Source organism: Puma concolor, chromosome E2 (genome assembly GCF_028749965.1).
Source record: "Puma concolor isolate L17-30 chromosome E2, mPumCon1.1.hap2, whole genome shotgun sequence".
In the NCBI taxonomy this organism is placed as follows: Eukaryota; Metazoa; Chordata; class Mammalia; order Carnivora; family Felidae; genus Puma; species Puma concolor.
The window spans coordinates 18561150-18582130 of record NC_141681.1 but is presented as its reverse complement, the minus strand read 5'-3'; the positions used below and the strand labels follow the sequence as shown (position 1 = coordinate 18582130).

At 41.8% G+C, this 20981-nt stretch overlaps 1 protein-coding gene and 1 pseudogene across 1 annotated transcript in view; one reads left to right on the top strand and one right to left on the bottom strand.

Moving 5' to 3' along the window:
* Positions 1 to 1613: 1613 nt before the first annotated feature.
* Positions 1614 to 1972, bottom strand: LOC112857261 (large ribosomal subunit protein eL43 pseudogene; annotated as a pseudogene).
* An 11106-nt stretch (positions 1973 to 13078) lies between these two features.
* Positions 13079 to 20981, top strand: part of CDH3 (cadherin 3) — a 61900-nt gene continuing 53997 nt past the window's right edge. The window contains exons 1-2 of the mRNA XM_086689065.1: positions 13079 to 13356; positions 14773 to 14980. Coding sequence (XP_086545191.1) covers positions 14972 to 14980 — 9 coding nt within the window. The 5' untranslated portion in view covers positions 13079 to 13356; positions 14773 to 14971. The remainder of the gene's footprint in view (positions 13357 to 14772; positions 14981 to 20981) is intronic.

The following is a 20981-nucleotide window of genomic DNA, read 5'->3' as shown; positions in this document are numbered from 1 at the left end:
CAATCTGTATTCTTTTTATTTCCTTTGCTCATCTTTTTTAAAATATTCATTTTTTAATAAAAAAAAAAAGACCATTTTTTAAATTTATTTTTGAGAGAGAGTGAGCAGGGGAGGTGCAGAGAGAGAGAAGGAGAGAGACTGAATCCCAAGCAGGACCCGCACCATCAGCACGGAGCCTGATGCAGGCAGGGTTCAAACTCACAAACCACAAGATCCTGATCTAAGTCAAAATCAGGAGTTGGACGTTCAACCGACTAAGCCAACCAAGCACCCCAAATATTTATTTATCTCAAAGTAATGTTGGCCTCATAGAATGAGTTCAGAAGTATTCCCTCTGCTTCTATCTTCTGGAACAGATTGTGGTGAGGGGCGCCTGGGTGGCGCAGTCGGTTAAGCGTCCGACTTCAGCCAGGTCATGATCTCGCGGTCCGTGAGTTCGAGCCCCGCGTCAGGCTCTGGGCTGATGGCTCGGAGTCTGGAGCCTGTTTCCGATTCTGTGTCTCCCTCTCTCTCTGCCCCTCCCCCGTTCATTCTCTGTCTCTCTCTGTCCCAAAAATAAATAAACGTTGGAAAAAAAAAAAAAAACTTAAAAAAAAGAAAAGATTGTGGTGAGATAGTATAATTTCTTCCTTGAATGTTGTCATTCAATTCAATGTTGTCACTAGGGAACACATCTGGGTTTGATGCTTTCTGTTTTAAAAGGTTATTGATTATTGATTCCATTTTTAAAATTGATATAAAGCTATTCAGATTGTCTATATCTTCTTGTATGAATTTTAGTAGATTGTGTCTTTCAGGGAATTGGTTAATTTCATTTAGTTATCATATTTGTGGACATAGGCTTGTTCCTTGATTATCCTTTTTATATCCACAGGATCTGTAGTAATGTCCCCTCATTCACTTCTGATATGAGCAATTTGTACCCTCTCTTTTTTCCTTAGCGTGGCTATAGGCTTATTGATTTTATTGATCTTTTCAAAGAACTAGGTTTTGGTTTTATTGATTTTCTCTTTGATTTCCTGTTTTCAATTTCATTGATTTCTGCTCTAATTTATATTATTTCTTCTCCTTATTTTGGATTTAATAATTTCTTTTATTTTTCTACCTTCTTAAGGTTCAAGCTTAGATGATTGATTTTAAATCTTTCTTTTCTAATATATGATTCAATACTGTAAGTTTCCCTTTAAGCACTACTTTTGCTGTATCTCACAAATTTTGATAAGTTGTGTTTTCATTTTTTTAGTTCAAAATATTTTTAAATTTACCTTGAGGTTTCTTCTTTGACTCTTCTAGAAGTATATTGTTTAATCTCTAAGTTTTGGGGGATTTTCCAGCTATGTCTCTGTTATTGATATCTCATTTTAATTCCATGTGGTCTGATAGCAGACATAGTATGGTTTCTATGTTTTTAAATTTGTTAAGGTGTATTTTATGGCCCAGAATGTGGCCCATGTTGGTGAATGTTCCATGTGAGCTTGAGAAGAATGTGTATTCTGCTGTTGTTGGATGAAGTAGTCTATAGATGTCCATTATATCAGGTGATTGATGGTGATGTTGAGTTCAACTGTGTACTGACTGATTTTCTGACTGCTGGGTCCATCCATTTATTTTTGTTGTTGTTGTTATATAAACCCATTTATTATAGGCTAGCAATATTTCAAATGGTGGAGTTTCTATTGGTCTTAAAACTCCTTCAGTCTCCTGATGGCCGACTTTACTGTGACAGCAGAAGTGCTGTTGTAGTGGTGTTGTAGGTCCAGGCACCACAGCTATAGTTTTCACGCAGGAACCACAATGCCAGATTTCCATAGCTCATCTTTTCATCTTGGTTTTGCCACAGAAGGAGCAAGTGTACTTGGCGTGCTGGCGTATTTCCATCTTCTTCACCATTTTCCTGAGAGAGGCACCATAATGGGTCCCATATTTACTGACAATTCCATCCTTCTTGGTGCATTTAGCCATGTTGCTGCAAACTAGATCTGAGCCCAGAGAGGACTATCCATTTCTGATAGAGGAGTCCTGAGATCTTCAACCATAATACTGGATTCATCTGTTTCTCCCTGAAATTCTATCAGTCATTGCCTCACAGATTTTGAATCTCTGTTGTTAGACATATATATGATAAGAATTGTTATATCTTCTTGGAGAATTGACCCCTTTATCATTATTCAGTGCCCCTCTTTAACCCTGAAGACTTTTTTTGCTCTGAAGTTCGTTGTGTCTAAAGTTTTTTTTTTAACATTTTTTTTAAGTGTTTATTTATTTCTGAGATAGAGAGAGACAGAGCATGAATAGGGGAGGGGTAGAGAGAGAGGGAGACACAGAATCCGAAGTAGGCTCCAGGCTCTGAGCTGTCAGCACAGAGCCCGATGCGGGGCTCAAACTCATAAACCGTGAGATTGGGACCTGAGCTGAAGTCAGTCGCTCAACCAACTGAGCCACCCAGGCGCCCCTGTTGTGTCTAAAGTTAATATAGTTACTCTTGTTTTCTTTTAATTAGTGTTAGAATGGTATACCTTTCTCCATCCATTTACTTTTAATCTATGTGTCTTTATATTTAAAGGGAGGGTTTTTCATAAATGACATATAGTTGGGTTTGATCTTCTCTGACAATGTATCTTTTAATTGGTGCATTTAGACCATTGATGTTCAAAGTGATTATCGATATAGTTGGAATAATATCTGCCATATTTGCAACTGTTTTCTATTTGCTCTCCTTGTTCTTTTTTTTTTTAATGTTTATTTATTTTGAGAGAGAGAACAAGTGGGGGAGGGGCAGAGAGAGAGAGAGAGAGAGAGAGAGAGAGAGAGAGAGAGAGAATTCCAAGCAGGCTCCACACTGTCAACATGGAGCCCAACACTGAGCTCCAACTCATGAACCATGGAATCATGACCTAAGCCAAAATCAAGAGTCAGATGCTTAACTGACTGAGCCACCTAGGTGCTCCTTGTTCTTTGTTCTTATTTTTGTCTCCTGCTCTTTTTCTGCTTTTGTGGTTTTTATTGAGCATTTTATAATTCCGTTTTCTTTCCTTTCTTAGCATATTAGTTTACTTCTTGTTCTTTTCTTTTTTTTTTACTTTTTTTTGTAATTGCCTTAAGTTTGCCGTACACATTTATACCTAATCCAAGTCTACCTTCAAATAACACCAGACTGGGGGCGCCTGGGTGGCGCAGTCGGTTAAGCGTCCGACTTCAGCCAGGTCACGATCTCGCGGTCCGGGAGTTCGAGCCCCGCGTCAGGCTCTGAGCTGATGGCTCAGAGCCTGGAGCCTGTTTCCGATTCTGTGTCTCCCTCTCTCTCTGCCCCTCCCCCGTTCATGCTCTGTCTCTCTCTGTCCCCCCAAAAATAAATAAAACGTTGAAAAAAAAAATTAAAAAAAAAAACAACAAATAACACCAGACTGCTTTACAGGTTGTGTGAGTACCTTATAATAACAAAATAATCTTGATTCTCCCTCTTGTCCCTTGTATCACTGATGTCATTTATTTGACATATACATAAGCATATATATACATAATCAAATACATTGTGGCTATTTATTATTTTGAACAAACTTATCTGTAGATCAATTAAGAGTAAGAAAAAGAGGGACTCCTTGGTGTCTCAGTCAGTTAAGCATCAACTCTTGATTTCAGCACAGGTCATAATCTCACAGTTCATGAGATTGAACCCCACATTGGGCTCTGCACTGACAGTGTGGAGCCTGCTTGGGATTCTCTCTCTCTCTCTCTCTGCCCCTCCCTTGCTCTCTCTCTCTCCCTCTCTCAATAAATAAGTAAACATTTAAAAAAGAATAAGAAAAAGAAAAGTTTGTATTTTAACTTCACTTATTCCTTCTTTGATGTCCTTGTTTTAAAAGTGTATATTGATTTTGAGAGAGAGAGAGAGAGAGAGAGAGAGAGAGAGAGAGAGAGAGAGAATCCCAAGCAAGCTCCACACAGTCAGTGCAGAGCCCAACGTGGGGCTCAATCTCATGAACCATGAAATCATGACCTAAGACTAAATCAAGAGTCTGACACTTAACTGACTGAGCCATCCAGGTGCCCCAATGCTCTTTCTTTCTTTATGTAGATTTGTGCTTCTGACCTATATGTTTCCTTATCTCTAAAGGAAAATTCCTTGCAAAACGGGTCTACTGGCAGCAAATTCTCAATTTTTGTTTGTCTGAGAAAAACTTTATTTCTCCTTTACTTTTTTTACTTTTGAGAGACAGCACAAGCAGGGGAGGGTCAGAGAGAGGGGGACAGAGGATCAGAAGCGGCCTCTGCACTGACAACAACCAGGAGATCATGACCTGAGCCCAAGTTGGACACTCCATTGACTGAGCCACCCAGGAGCCCCTATTTCTCCTTCATTTTGAATGATAATTTCACAGGGTACAGAATTGTAAGTTGGTGGAGTTTTTCTCTCTACACTGTAAGTATTTCACTCCACTCTCTTCTTGTTTGAATGGTTTCTGAGGAGAAAGTGAATTTAGTTCCTAATTTTGATCCTTCATAAGTAAGGTATATTTTCCTCTGTCTTCTTTCAGGATTTATCTTCTTACTTTCTACTTTTTTATTCTTTTTTTTTTTAAGTTTTTTTTTAACATTTATTTATTTTTGAGACAGAGAGAGACAGAGCATGAATGGGGGAGGGTCAGAGAGAGGGAGACACAGAATCTGAAACAGGCTCCAGGCTCTGAGCTGTCAGCACAGAGCCCGACGAGGGGCTCGAACTCACAAACCGCGAGATCATGACCTGAGCCAAAGTCGGCTGCCCAACTGATTGAGCCACCCAGGTGCCCCTCTACTTTTTTACTTTTTATCTTTGACTTTCTATAGTTTGAAGATGATATTCCTTGATATAGCTTTTCGGGGGCATTTATTCCATGTGGTGTTCTCTCAGCTTCCTGGTTCTGTGGTTTGGTGTCTGACATTAATTTCGGGGAAATTCTCAGGCATTATTGTTTCAAAGATTTCTTTTGTTTCTTCTTCTCTTCCTGGCATTCCCATTTACATGTCTGTAACACCTTTTGTAGTTGTCCAACAGTTCTTGGATATTATGGGTTTTTTCCCACTCTTTTTCCGTTTTCTTTTTAGTTTTGGAAGTTACTCCTGAAATATCTTCAAGCTCAGAGATTCTTTCCTCAGCTGTGTCCAATCTACTAATAAGCCATTAAAGGTATTCTTCATTTCTTCATTTCTGTTACAGTTTTTTTTTTTTTTAATCTCTAACATTTCTTTGGGTTCTTTCTTAGAATTTCTAACTCTCCGTTCAGGTTACCCATCTCTTCTTGTATGTTGTCTACTTTATCCATTAGAGCTGTTAGCATTAAATTTTTTTTTAATGTTTATTTATTTTTGAGAGAGAGAGAGACAGAGCTTGAGTGGGGGAGGGGCAGAGAGAGAGGGAGACACAGAATCTGAAGCAGGTTCCAGGCTCTGAGTTGTCAGCACAGAGCCCGACACAGGGCCCGAACTCACAAACTCAGAGATCATGACCTGAGTTGAAGTCAGACGCCTAATCAACTGAGCCACCCACCCAGGCACCCCAGAGCTGTTAGCATTTTAATTACAGTTGTGGCAAATTCCTAATCTGATACTTCCAATGTCCCTGCCATTTCTGAGTCTGGTTCTGATGCTTGTTCTGTCTCTTTAAACTGTGTTTTTTGCCTTTTAGTATGTCTTGTGATTTTTTTTTTTTTATAGCCAGACATGATGCACTATGTAAAAGGAACTTCTGCAAATAGGCTAAGTAATACAGTGGTAAGGTGTTGCTGAGAGAAGAAGTGTTCTATAGTCCTATGATTAGGTCTCAGACTCTTTGTGAGCCTGTGCCTCTGGACTGTGAACTTCACATGTGCTTCTCAGTTGTTCCCCCCTGTAGTTGGGATGTGATGGCTAGGGTGGACTGGAATTGAATTTTTCCCTTCTCCCACATGGATTGCTGGAGTCAACTGGAGTTGTATATTAATTTTTTATCATAGTACTTTCCAAAAATAAAATAAAATTACCTTCAGTCCTCCCTAAATTTACAGAGTCTAGGAGACTCCTTTTCATTGCTCTTATTTTCCCCTCTTACTGTCTTCACCATAATAATCAGTCAGGGGCTTTAGCAGCATTGTGGTTGGAGCTGACCTATTTTGACAAAATTTCTCTTTCTTGAAATTTCTATGAATTGAGAGGAAAAGGTGTCAGCAAATCCCCCAGCACTGGTTTGTGAGAGGAGAGTGTATTAGTTAGGCTTTTTTTGGACAGCAGAGATGACCCTGTAGGATTGATGGTTTATTGCTGTCCCTTGGCTAGGACAGCCAGCAGGCAGCATGGAGAACTGAGATCCACCTCAGCATTGCCAGGGGACATCCTGAGCACAGCCGCTGCCCTGCTTTCTTATCTGGCATTTGTGCTTCTTGGGGGAGCCAGTGAAGCTGCTCCTTGTCTTTTCAGCCACATGCAATTCTGAGAGGATCTCAGCCCACTACCTCTGCTGCTGTGTTGTGTCTCATCACTCACCGCTTGGGCCAGGGCTGACTGAACTTAGAGTGGACAACAGATCCAGGAGAGTTGGGACAGTAACTCTCAGGCTGGCCTGAACCAGTCAGGCTCCCAGTCCGAAAAGGAAAGGAAAGGAAAGGAAAGGGAAGGGAAGGGAAGGGAAGGACGAGGGAGGGTGGGCCTCCCCAGCGGTGCCTGGGTGGCTCAGTCAGTTAAGCCAATGAATCTTGATTTTGGCTCAGGTCATGATCTCACAGTTCATGGGTTCAAGCCCCATGTGGGGCTCTGCTCTGGCAGCATCGAGCCTGGTTGGGATTCTCCCTCTCTCCCTCTCTCTCTCTCCCTTTCTCTCTGCCCCTCCCTTGTGCTCTCTGTCTCTCTGTCTCTCTCAGAATAATAAGCTTAAAAGAAAATGTTAACCCAAAGTGCAGCTTCATTGAAAGGAAGTTTCAGGCATTACCTGCTGGTGGGAAATTAGCTGGTGTAAAAGTGGGGAGCAGAAAGCAAAGAACCTAAGAGTGTCCCTAAGATGTGTTTGTATCAGGAGAGAGAAAAGGAGGAAAGAGAGCAGCTTGGGATGGGCTGATCTAACCTAGCAGCTGGATCATTCATTCAACAAGTATCTGTTAAACGTCTAACAGTGCCAGGCCTGTTCCAGACTTTGGAAAAAATTACTCAAAAATCTCAGCCCTCCTTGTGCTGATTTGGCAAGGGTGGGGACGGCAGAGTAAGAGGATGCGAGAACGATGATCATAATAAAAGGTAAATTATATTACATTAGAAAGTGAGAAGTGTACAGGGCGCCTGCGTGGTTCAGTTCGTTAAGCATCTGACTCTCGATCTCAGCTCAGGTCTCGATCTTAGGGTTGTGAATTCACGCTCCTCTGGGCTCTGTGCTGGCTGTGAAGCCTACTGAAAAATTAAATTAAAAACCCCACAAAACATACACCCACATTAGAACCTGTGTATAAGTATTCATAGCAGCATTATTATTAATAGTCGACAAGTAGAAACAACCCTAATGTCCACCAAATGATGAATGGAAAAAGAAAATGGGGTATATCCATACATTGGAATGTTACTTGAAAATAAAAAGAAATAAAATACTGGTATATGCTACAAACATATACCATATCTTTGAAAACATTATTTAATGTGAAAGAAACCGGTCAGTAAAGACCACATATTGTACAATTCCATTTAGATGAAATATCCAGAAAAGGCGAGGCTGTCGAGACAGGAAGCAGATTGGTGGTGAGGAGTCTGGGAGGAAATGAGGACTACTAAGGGGCACAGAGCTTCTTTTTAGGGGTGATGAAAATAGTCTAAGATTGATTATGGTGATGGCTGTTCAAGTCTGTGAATGTACAAAAAATCCTGAATTGTGCACTTTCAATTGGGGAACTGTATGGTAGGTTAGTTACATCACAAATAAAGCTGTTATTTCTTAAAAGCTTGAAAGAAAAGCACACAGCACAATTTCCCTAAGGGGGCCGTTACTGCAGAACACCTCATGTGAGCGTGGGTCACAGCCTGACATTGAGACCAAGCCGACCGCAAACGACTCCAGCCAATCACACTTGGCGATGCCTGGTCACGCTCTGGTCACACGGAGCTGTTGGTACTTAACACCGATCATGGGAGCTCGGGCTGACAGAGCTGATTACACATAGCACATATAGCAGCAGCTAAGGGCACAGACTCTGCGATGACACAAAACTAATTTTGAACCGTGGCTCTCTGTCTGATGACCACTGGCAAGTTAACCTCTCTCAGCCTCAGTTTCCTCATGTGTAAATGAGAGATGATAATACCTGCTCCACAGGGAGGTTAAGGGGATTAAAGGAAACGCTACTGTAGAACAGTTAGCACAGTGCTTACAACTGGGTGAAGGACCAGTTAGTGGTAGCTAGCATCATTATTAATAATGTGTGTAAATGACTGAGCATACTGCCCGTCGTTTAGGAAGTGCACAAAACATAAAATGATCAAAGTTCTGCTTTTCACCAGAAAAATGTTTACGAGACAGAATAAACTTTACAGACAAGGACAGAGAATTTGAATTCTGTTGCTTAAAGACCAAAGTAGTGACTTTGGAAGGCTGCTACCTGCTCGGCACCTGGCTTTTATCTGGCTCCTCTGTGGCAAATACGCACACAGCCTAAAGCACTGGGCTCTGCCCTAGAGCCTCTTGGCCACCTCCACCACATCACTAACGAGCAAACCTGAGCTTCCGGAAGCTTCTAGGAGAACATTCCAACTAAGAAACTGGAGCTTTTGATGCAGATCCAGAACATGAAACAACATGGACCCTCAAAGCACGAGCTGAGACAGGGAGCTATAAAAGAAACTCAGAATAGGAAATAATTGCAATTGGTTACCCCAGGAATGCAGAGGCATTTCAACAACAGAAAATCTATGTAATGTAATACATGCACCTCACTGTATGGTTAAAGGAGAAAAATGTGATCATCTCAATAACTGCAGGAAAAAGTAGGTAATAAAATTCAATATTCATTTATGATTAAACTTTAGTAAACCAGAGTTAAAGAGAAAGTCCTGTTCCTGACACATACGTATCAAACAACATACATAATGGTGAAACAATAAAACTATTCCCAGACTAGGAACAAGGCAAAGATGCTGGGTATTATTCTTATTATTTGATATTGTAATAGTAGCCAGCTGATTTTCAACAATGATCTCCAAACTACCCAACAGGGAAAGAATATTGTCTTTTCAGCAAATGGTAGTGGATATCCAAAGGAATGAAGCTGGGCTCTTACCTTATACCATATATAAGAATGAACTAGAAATGGATTAAAGACCTACATGTAAGAGCTAAACTGTAAAACCGTTTAAAACTGTAAAACTTTTAGAAGAAAACATAAGTACAAATTTTCATAACCTGGGATTAGGCAATGATTTCTTAGATATGACACTAAAAGCACGAGCAACCAAAGAAAAAATAGATAAATCGAAACAAATACTTGTGTGTTTTATTTTTTTTTAATGCTTATGTATTTATTTTGAGAGAAAGAGAGCACATGTGGGGGAGGGGCACAGAGTGAGAATCCCAAGGAAGCCCCATGCTCAGCCCTGAGCCTGATGCAGGGCTCGACCCCACAATCCCAAGATCGTGACCTGAGCAAATATCAAGAATTGGATGCTCAACTGACTGAGCACCCAGGTGCCCCAAAACTTGTGTGGTTTTTTTCTTTTCAGTTTTTTTTTTTTAAGGTTTATTTATTTTTGAGAAAGAGAGAGACAGAACACGAGCAGGGGAGGAGCAGAGAGAGAGGGAGACACAGAGTCTGAAACAGGCTCCAGACTCTGAGCTGTATGCACAAAGCCTGACGCGGGGCTCGAACTCACCAACGGTGAGATCATGACCTGAGCCGAAGTCGGACGCTCAACCAACTGAGCCACCCACGTATCCCAAAACTTGTGTTTTTTAAAGGACACTATTGAGAAAGTGAAAAGACAACCCACAGAATGGGAAAAAATATTTGGACATCATATATTTGATTAGGGTCTATTAACGAATATATAAAGAACTCTTACAATTCAACAATAAAAAGACAACCCATTTTAAAAATGGACAAAGGAGAGTTGCCTCAGTGGCTCAGTTGGTTAAGCGTTTGACTTGGCGCAGGTCACGATCTCATGGTTCATGGGTTCAAGCCTCACGTCGGGCTCTGTGCTGACAACTCAGAGCCTGAAGCTTGCTTCGGATTCTGTGTCTCCCTCTCTCTCTCTGCCCCTCCACTGCTTGCACTCTGTCTCTCTCTGTCTCTCAAAAATAAATAAATGACAGGGCGCCTGGGTGGCTTAGTCAGTTAAGTGTCTGACTTCGGTTCAGGTCATGATTTCACTGCTCATGAGTTCCAGCCCCACATCAGGCTCTGGGCCAACAGCTCAGAGCCTGGAGCTCATTTCAGATTCTGTGTCTTCCTCTCTCTCTCTCTGCACCTCTCCCGTTAATACTCTGTCTCTCTCCCTCTCTCGAAAATAAATAAACATTAAAAAAAATCATTAAAAAAATAAATGTTCAAAACTTTTTTAAAAATAAAAATGGACAAAGGATTGAAGGTGTCTGGCTGGCTCAGTCAGAAGAACATATGACTCTTAATCTTGGGGTTGTGAGGTTGAGCCAGCCAGGTGACCCGTAGCTATAATTTTTTTTTAATGAAAAATAACAAATGTTGGCAAAGACATGGAGGGAAATCAGAAACTTCATGAATTGCTGGGAGAAATGTAAAATGGGACAGCCACTATGGAAACCAGTTTGGCAGTTCCCCAAAAAGTTATACATAGAGTTACCACACAACCCAACAGTTCTACTCTGAGATATATATCCAAGAGAATTGCAAATGTGTTTTTGTGCAAAATCTTGTGCATGAATGTTCATAGAAGCATTATTCAGAAGCAGAAACAACGTGGATGTCCATCAACTGGTGAATGGATCAACAAAATGTGGTTAGTCAGTAAATGGACTAGTATTCAGCCATAGAAAGGAATGAAGTACTGATTCATGCTACAATGCAGACGAACCTTGAGAACATTATGCTAAGTTTAAGAAGCCAGATAATGAGACCATATATTGCATGATTCCATTTACATGAAATGTCCAGAATAGTTAAATCTAAAGGTGCTTTCCAAAGGCTGAGGAGGAGGGGAATGGAAATTTCCTACCAATGAGTTAGGAATTTATTTTGGGGTTAATAAAAATGTTCCAGAATTAGATAACAGTGATGGTTGTACAGCCTAAAAACTCTTGAATTCACCAGTTTAAAATGGTGAGTTTTATGGTATGTGAATCATATCTCAATAAAAACAACTATGAAGTTAGAAAATCCAGTTCCAGAAATTCTAGTTCTTGGTACATTTTAGGGACACACACACTCCCCATACACCAGGGGTATATATAAGGATGTTTACTTTAGTAGATTCAAGGTGACCACAAATTCTTTGCTTTCCCTCCCATCAAAGGTGGGTCTATTTTCCCACTTTTTGAATCTGAGCTGGTCTTTTGACTTTCTTTCTCTTTCTCTTTCTTTCTTCCTTTCTTCCTTCCTTCCTTTCTTTCTTCTTTTAATGTTTATTTATTTTTGAGAGAGAGAAACAGAGTGCAAGCAGAGGAGGGGCAGAGAGAGAGAGAGAGAGAGAGAATCTGAAACAAGCTCCAGGGTTTGAGCTGTCAGCACAAAGCCTGATGAGGGGCCCGAACTTGGGAACAGTGAGATCATGACCTGAGCTGAAGGTGGGCGCTCAGCTGACTGAGCCACCCAGGCACCCCTGTGACTTTCCTAAACCAATATTGCTGAGACCTTGCAGCTTCTGCTGTCACTCTCTTAGAACATTGCCACCATTTTCTGAAGAAGTCCAGCTGGAAAGAGACAGCCAGAAATCCCAGCTGAGGCTCCAGACATGTCACTGAGGCCACCATAAGCCAATCAGTCAAGCTGCAGCTTGTTTCAGTTAACCGCAGCCACTAAGTGAGTCCAGGTGAGATCAGAAGAATCTTGTCATCCCCCAGAATCATGAGAAATAGCAAACTATTATTTTTTTTAATTTTTTTTTCAACGTTTATTTTATTTTTGGGACAGAGAGAGACAGTGCATGAACGGGGGAGGGGCAGAGAGAGAGGGAGACACAGAATCGGAAACAGGCTCCAGGCTCTGAGCCATCAGCCCAGAGCCTGACGCGGGGCTCGAACTCACGGAGCGCGAGATCGTGACCTGGCTGAAGTCGGACGCTTAACCGACTGCGCCACCCAGGCGCCCCGAGAAATAGCAAACTATTATTGTTTTAAGCCACTACATTTTGGGGAAGGTTTGTTACCCAGCAATAGCTAATTGATAAAATACTGTGACAACTTGCCTGAAAGATCAAAACTTGGGAAGCAACCCAAGTGCCGGCTGGATGATGTAGTGGTTAAGAGCCTAATTTTGGCTCCAGACTTGGGCCCCAAATCATACCCTGACAACTTACCAGCTGTGTGATGATGAGAAATTTGATTTATGCCTATGCCCTCTTAGATCCTTGTGAGAATTAAAGGGGTTAATATGCAGAGAGGACTTGGAAACGTTTCTGGGAGAGAGGAATGCTGTTAAGTGTTGGCTATTGGTATTACATGGCCACCAACAAAATGTGGTCCAAGTATGTGCTGGAGGTGATAAAGGAGTAAATTCATGTATATCAATTTGGACAATTCTTACAAATATGTGACTTATTGGGAAAAGTAAGTTGTCGGTCTATTACAATTATGTGAAACTATTTTTTAGATTCAGGGAGGAGCACATAAACCATTTCAGAGTGTTTGCATCTTTGGAGGTAAAGATGGGAATGAATTTCTAAGTAGAAATTAAGTATTTTTACCTTAATCACGATATTCTGGTTGCACATTTTGGACACAAAGGACACTGGTTGCATCATTTTGGAAGTAAACTAAAGCTAAAACTCTAACATTTGTTCATTTGGTTTGGTGGGAATGTTTTTTTCATCCTTGTCCTTTACTTCCACCCCTCTCCAACCCCCCAAATTCCTGTAACTAGTTTAATTACAATTGTTCTGAATTCTTTCTTCCTGCATGCAGCTTGGGGACCTGGCCTTCTCCAGTCAGCCCTGACACCTGTCTTGTCACAGGCAGGCTCAGCCAGTGTGCACGGCACCTGGTACTGCTCTCCAGGGCCCTCCAGCTTGGGCCCACCCATGCCCGCAGGTGGCTGTATTATTGCCGAAGTTTCAGATCTCACGCTTTGATCCTCAACGTGCTTGAAGAGTATCAACTCATTAGCTTCACTGTCTGAAAATAAGGGCTTTCCCCATCCTCCACTGCAAGGGGTCCTGACACCCTCCTACAATCAGCTGCAGGTAAACCTTAGGGAGGGTGTTTGTACAAAAGATGTCTGGGAAAGGGGGAACACAACAGACACACACGCCAGAGGCGATTTCCTTCCGTGGCAGATGCCAAATGAAGGACTTTATCAGGCTCTTTAAATTTTTAAAGACTTGTTGGTGATGTTTTGTCTTGCTGTCCCTGTTTTAATGAGGAGGGCACACAAATGGGTTCTGGTGTCCTTAACTACTGTGTGTGAGGGTGTGAGAGCAAAGACCACTGCAGAGGGCTATAAAATACAGATTAGTAGGTGAGGGAGAGGCTTGGAATCAGGAGACCTGCTCCTGGATTCTGCTGTTTGGACACTTCTCTCTTCTCAGTCCAGGGTTTTATATCCACAGGGAGATCCTGATGTTGTTCTTTTTGGTTTTCCTTGATAAGTTCTCGATTAGACACTCTGGAAAATTGGAGTTTGGATAAGACTGGTTGTTTTTGTTCTTTTAGGATTTTATTTTTAAGTAATCTCTGCACCCAACATCAGGCTTGAACTTACAACCCCAAGATCAAGAGTTGCACACTCAATCAAATGAGCCAGCCAGGTGTCCTGGATAAGACTGGTATTTAACTCACAAATAACACACGCTCTCTGTAGAAAATAGGGAAAAAAACCAAAAAAAACAAAAACATAGATAAGCCAAAAAGGAAGAAAGAGAGAGAGCACCTAGTATGTACTAGCACTGTGCTAGGTGCTAGCGATATCATGGGGAGCAAACTGTAAATCCCATGAAGACACACACCTTGTCTGTTATGTTTCGAGGTTGGCACTGGCCTGCTTGCTGGGAAATTGTAGAGCTTGAGCTGGGTGCTGGTTACACTGGTATATACATTTGTAAAAATTATTCAAGCTTCACATTTAAGATTTGCACACTCAACTAAGTGTAAGTTATTTCTCAATAAAATAAAATGTTCTAAGAAGTATTTCTCAGAGTATAGGCCTACTATTAGGTGGTTTTAAATCACATAGGCCACCCCCCGCCCCTCCAAAATTCCTTTTAATTCTCTTTCAGTCCTTGAAGGAGAAAGTTTCACTTTGATGTCCGTATGTCTTCAACATCTAACGCTTAGTGATTTCCCTTTTTAAACAGAGCTGATCCTAGGCTCGGCCCCCAGCAGGCAATAATCTCCAGCTGGAACCTAGTGACATTGTTTTATTTTTATTGAACTGATTCGCTATTTATGGCAAGTGGTGTTGGTTTCCCATTTGACGGAGTAATGTTGCTTTTTTTTGTAAGTAAATATTTCCAGCAAATTTAAATTAAAAGTGAGTTGATTTTAATACTAATTTTACATATAGAGTACCCCTGGGATATGGATGGGGCAAAAACAAAAATGATCCCTTTTCTTTTTTTTAACAATTTTTAATTTTTTAATTTTTTTTTTTTTAATTTTAGAAAGAGAGCGAGCATGAGTCGGGGGAGAGGGGCAGAGGGAGAGAGAGAGAGAATCGACGCCGAGTGTGGAGCCCGATGTGGAGCTTGAATTCATGACCCTGGGATGGTAACCTGAGCCAAAATCAAGTCAGATGCTCAAGTGACTGAGACACCCAGGCACCCCCAAAGACTATTCTTCAATGACTGAAGTTTGGAGAACATGGTTCTAGTAAATTTGAGCTAGAAAAACAAACTGTCACTTGGCTGCACATACACACCTGCAGCTACATTCTCTGTTGAAGGAAACTTGAAAAGAATTCTCCATACATTTTTCCTCACCTCTAATTTACTCTTCTGTCTAATCCAGTATTGTTACTGGGTTGATTTCTTGCTAAAACTATGCTCCCAACAAACTCGAGCAGCCAAATTCAATGGACATATCTCTGACCACATCTTTCAAGCTCCCAGCAACTTTGACCCAACTGATCACTTCCTCTTTTCTGAAACCCTTTCATTTGTGGACTTCAATCTTATGGTTGGTTTTCCTTTTACCTCTCTTAGTCCCTCCTTCCCTGCCCAGTCTTCAAACGTCAGAGGGCAACAGGGCTAATCCAATGCATTTAAGTGCTGACTGTTCGGAGATACCCATGTTGGTATATCCAACCCTGCCCATAGCCCGTGGTGAACTTGACATCTGCATCTGGCTAGCTCCAACTTCACAATCCAGATGTAACTTGATTCCTCCTGCACTTGATTTTGTCTCCATAAATAGCACCATCTCCTCTTTTCCTTTATCCTCAAAATCAATCTATCATCAAGTCTTGTCAATTCCACCCCAAAGCTCTATCAGGAATCTGACCACTCTACTTCATCTTGTCTTGTGGCCCCAGGCAAGCTCATCATCTCTTGTCTGGACCCAGCACCAGCCTTCTCTCTTGTCCTTCATTCATTCCTCCTGCCCCCAGTTCATTTTCACACAGCAGCCAGAAGGATTGTTACAAAATATAAATCAGGCAATATTCCTCCTCTGCTTAAAATTTTTCAGTGATTTTCTTTTATTCTGGGATAAAAGACTACTCTCTGTGGCTACAGAGCCCTATATGATCTGGCGCACACCTGTTTCTCTGCTGTTACCTCATCTGTCTCTCTGATTCATTCTGCTTCGGCCACACTGACTTCTTTGTTCCTGATTTGTAGAAGTTGCTTACCTCAGGACCTTGGCACATGCCTGTTCCTTCTGCCTGGAATACTTTCTCCCAACTTTTCCATGACTGACTCCTTCTCAGCCTTCAAGTCTTAGCTTCAGTGTTGCTTCCTCAGAGCATCTGCCCTGACCATTCTGTCAATAAATTGGCTTCCCTAGAGATTTTCTTGTTACTTTATCTCCACCTTAGCACTTTTAGTAGTCTCTAATTATCTTGTTTGTTAACTTCTCTACTTTTTTTCTTATAAACTCCTTGAAAGGACCTTGTTTATTTGATTTCCTGCTGCATCCTCAATGCCCCAAATAGCACCTGACACATGGTAGGCCCTCAATAAGTATTTCTTGAATGTAATAAATGGAGAGGTAGGTGGGGACTAGACCAGGCAGAACCTTGACAGAGCATAGTGCAGAGGCCTTTAGGAAATTTAATCAGATAAAGTGATCTGTTTGTTTGTTTGTTTATTTATGTTTTATGTTTTATTTGTTTATTCATTTAGGAAGTTTTATTTTAAAACGTTTCTTTGTTTTGAGAAAGAGAGAGAGTGCAAGCAGGGGAGGGCAGAGAGAGAGAGAGAGAGGGAGAGAGAGAGAGAGAGAGAGAGAGAGAGAGAGAGAGAGAATCCCAAGCGGGCTCCATGCGGTCAGCACAGAGCCCGATGCGGAGCTCAAACTCACAAACCATGAGATCATGACCTGAGCCAAAATCAAAAGTCAGACATTCAACCTACTGAGCCCCCCAGGCACCCCTATTTAGGCAGTTTTAAGTGATCAGTCTGACATGAGTGGGGAAAACAGGTAGGAGGGGAATTAAGGAAGGCTACTGCAGTCGTCCAGGAGAGAGATGGTAGAATAAGATGCACAAAGCATTTAGCATTTGATGATATGGACAAAGGGGGAGTTACTATTACCAATAAAGCAGGCAAGCAAGGGCTGCCTGAACTAATGACTAGGGAAAGTGCTGAGTTCAGAGAGAGAGATTTGTGTATCCTCTGGAATTTTTGAGCCCCCAATCTCCTCCTCTGGTGAAAGGCTAGAATTTCTTCCCTTGTCAAGTTATTTGAACTGTATTCTGACAGTTTATTCTTCATTCATATGTGCATCTTCCCACTTGTGTTTCTCCTCATCACCACTGGCTGGGAGGGAGAATTTCCTAGAGAGAGCTTCTAACACTTCTCATTAGCTGTGTGACCTGGTAGGGCACCCAGTCTCTCCAAACTCAGTTTCATCTGTAAAATGAAGACTCTGATATCTATCCTGTCCATCGTGGGGATCAGGGAATAACTGTACCAAAAATATTTTCAAAATTCAAGAAAAAGTATTACTATTATTATTTCATTCAACAAATATTTATTAAGCACCTGCTAAGTGCCAGGCACTGCTGTTGGTGCTGGGAATATAGTAATGGTGTGCGGAGAGGAGACAAAAGTCCAGCCTTTATGGGGTTGGTTATTATGAAGTACATTTAGATTGTGGGCTTTTTGGATTTTGATAATCTTTTCCAAATTGTCTGATCACCATGGGCTCCTGTTAAAAAGTATATATTCTTCACCCAACCAGAGTCTCAGTCAGAATAGGGAAGGTAGAATGCAGGATTAACTAACTCCCTGATGTCGTTCACAAAGGACTGAAAATAAGAGATTATGTGGATTAAAGTGCCTCCTTTTTTCTTTCCCAAACGCTGATCAGCCAGTCAGAGATCCTGCGTACATGTCTGTTTATACACTGAATTTTCCAAAACAGTTCTTATAAGAAGTGGCTTCAGATGCCTCCTAGGGAAAGCAAGTCCAAACGTCAGAACCAGCCATGTGACCTTGAAGGAGAAGGCAGTGACGATAGCAGAAACTGCTGCCCTTGGCGGTGTTTTTGTCTGCCAGAGAGCTTGCTGTGCAGCTGGGGCAGGCCACCTTCCTGATCTGGATCTAGGTGTCTTCATCACCAGAACAAGGTCAGGGTTTCCTGAATACCAGTTCATGGAGGCCTGCTGGGTTAGCAGCATCTGAATCACCTGGGGATCTTTTAAATATCCAGATTCCTGGGCCCCATGGACCAACGAGTCTGATTCAGTAGGTATAGGATGGCATCCATCATCTCCTCTATTTTTAATTTGCTTCCTGAGCAAATTTTTGATATGCATCCAAATTTGGGATGTTACTAGGGTAGATCAAACTCTTTGTGCCTCAGTTTTGTGATGTAAATGTGATCTCTAGACTGTAATCATTCCTCAGATGGTAGAATTGAGAAAGTTATCTTACATAATACACTTAGAACACTGGCACGTATTTGTAAGTTTTCTTTTTTTTATGTTTATTATTTTTGAGAGAGAGAGAGAGAGACAGCGCGCGAGCATGAGCAAAGGAGGGGCAGAGAATGAGGGAGATAGAGGATCTGAAGTGGGCCCTGTGCTGACAGCAGAGAGCTCCATGCGGAGCTTGAACTCACAAACCTCAAGATCATGATCTGAGTCAAATGCCCAACTGACTGAGCTACCCAGGTGCCCCAGCACTGTGTAAGTTTTAACTCTTCTATCAGTCAAGTTCCAATAGGGAAGGCAAAAAACACTGTGAGTCTTTAAAGCAAAGGGAACTTAATAAAGAAGTGATGGAGAGGCTGAGAAGTCAAATAGAGGACAGTGATGTGACCTACAGATTAGGCAGCAAGAAATCATCCACCACTGAGCAGGAAGAAGAGAGGGAAACGGTGGTGTTACTGGAGCCCAGAGTCTGGCAGAACCTGGAACCACAGCAGGAGCTGGAGCTGTAGACAAGACACAGCCTTTGCCAAGACACTGCTGTAGGAGAAGAAATACCCTGGCCTTTCCATTGTCCCACCCTCTAGTCTCCCTCTAGTGCTTCCCACTGTCCGACCCCAGCAGGAAGTTATCTCTCAAGGGAGCCTGGGAAACCTAAATTGCAGGTCACCTGCCTCTTAGAGGAAGGATGAAGAATGGCTTTGAGGATAGATTATTATTATTATTTTATTGTTATTATTATTTTCTTTAAGGCCCTTTTTGGCCATACACTTCTCAAAGTCTCTAGACCTTGGCCAACCACAAGTCTTCAGGGCTTTGTGAGTGCTTATCGATTAATTGATTCTTTGTGCTCAGTGTACACACATACATAAATGCTTGGCCTCTGATCTCTGGAAACTGACAGCTCAGACCTTGGCAAAACTTCACCAGTGCTGAAGGCAGCACAGCCCCTCCAAGATTCAAGGAAAGGGAAGGCATATGGATCAAGTTTCTTGCTGGGGATCAGCTATCTCAGCACCTTAAAGGATTCAGAAGTGATAGATGGAAGGAGTTGGCCAGTGACATTGCCAGACAAAAAGGAAGGTCTCAGAAAAATCAAGAACAAATATAAAGAAGTAAGACTATGGAATCGTTTGTTCAGAGCACTGGGCAGTGGAGGGGAGGGACAGGAAATAGGACCTCACCCAGTTTTAAGGCTACTTCCTAGAAAAGACTACAAAATACCCGCTTGTCTTTGGGACACATCCGCATAAATGTGCTGTGTGGGAGTGGAGATCTGGGAATTTTTGCTACCAAAAATGGGCAGGAAAGCTCTTTCTAAATGTTTCTTGGAGGACCCAGAATTTAACCTTGAACCAGGGGCAAATATGTTTATTTTAAGAGGTTTTTAAGAGAAAGGATTGGATATTGTGGAATTCTTCCTAATATACCAAAGACCTGCTTCACAAATTCATTCTTCCAGCAAATACTGATGGATAGCAGCTTGGCAACTGGTTCAGGCAATGAATGCTGGAGTGAGGCAGAACTGGGTTGCACTGTGGCTCTGCCTCTGCCTTACCTGTATGGTCTTGGGCAAGGGACTTAACCCCAGTTTCCTTGTCTGTGAAAAGAGAATAATATGAACTACTATGTCAAGTTGTGAGGATTCGAATGAGTTCATGCATAAAAGTAATTAGTACAGAGTCTGTGTCCAGTGCGTGCTCAGGAAATAGTAGTAGTTCATTTTATTATGACTTGTTTTATTTGTATGACACTTTGCAAAACATTTATCTCTGTATTAGCTCATTGGATCTCTCATCAGAAAGATCTTGTTGATTTCATCCATTCAATAAATACTTGAGTATTTTATGCTAGGCTGTTCTAGGCACTGAATGTACAACAGTGAACAGCAGACAAAAATACTTTTCACGGGCATCTGGGTGGCTCAGTCGGTTAAACCTTCATTTATCTCTTGGTTTTGGTTCAAGTCATGATCTCAGGCCTGACATCAGGCTCTGCACTGACAACCTGGAGCTTGCTCGGGATTCTCTCTCCCTCTCTCTCTCTCTCTCTGGCCTCTCCAGCTCTCTCTCTCCCCCCTCCCCCACCTCTCTCCCAAAATAAATAAATAAACTTAAAAAATTACCTATCTTTCACAGAGGATACACTCAATGAGGGGAGAGTGACAATAAATACAATTTAATAAGCACTTACGTTTATAGTGTTCTAAAGTGCTTTACAAATAGTAAATCATAACCTATGAGGAAGGTATTATTATGCTTATCCCATTTTCTAGATGAGACTGCTGGAGCACAAGAGAGTTGATCAAGGGTCTCACACTCTACCAACTGAGCCAGCCCGGAACGCCTAGAGAATACTGGAACACACGGGAGTTAGAATCACCTACCTAATTCCATAGGTCAGAAAAGCTGGATTCAGGATTCAAAGCCAGACAGTGGCTCTTGCCACTTACTCTTTTTTCTTTTTCTTTTTCTTTTCTTAGAGAGAGAGAGAGGGAGGGAGGAAGAGAGAACACAGGCAAGTGAGTACACAGGGGAGAGGGGCAGAGGGGGAGAGAGAGAGAGAGAGAGAGAGAGAGAGAGAGAGAGAATCTAAAGTAGTTTCTACCCCCAGCACAGAGCCCAAGACACGGCTCGATTCCACAAACCATGAGATCATGTCTTGAGCCGAAATAAAGAGTCAGACACTTAACTGACTAAGCTACCCAGGCGCCCCTGGAGTCCTTGCTCTTAATCATTACTGTGTGTTGCCTCCAAAAAGAAAAAAAAATTAATGTAT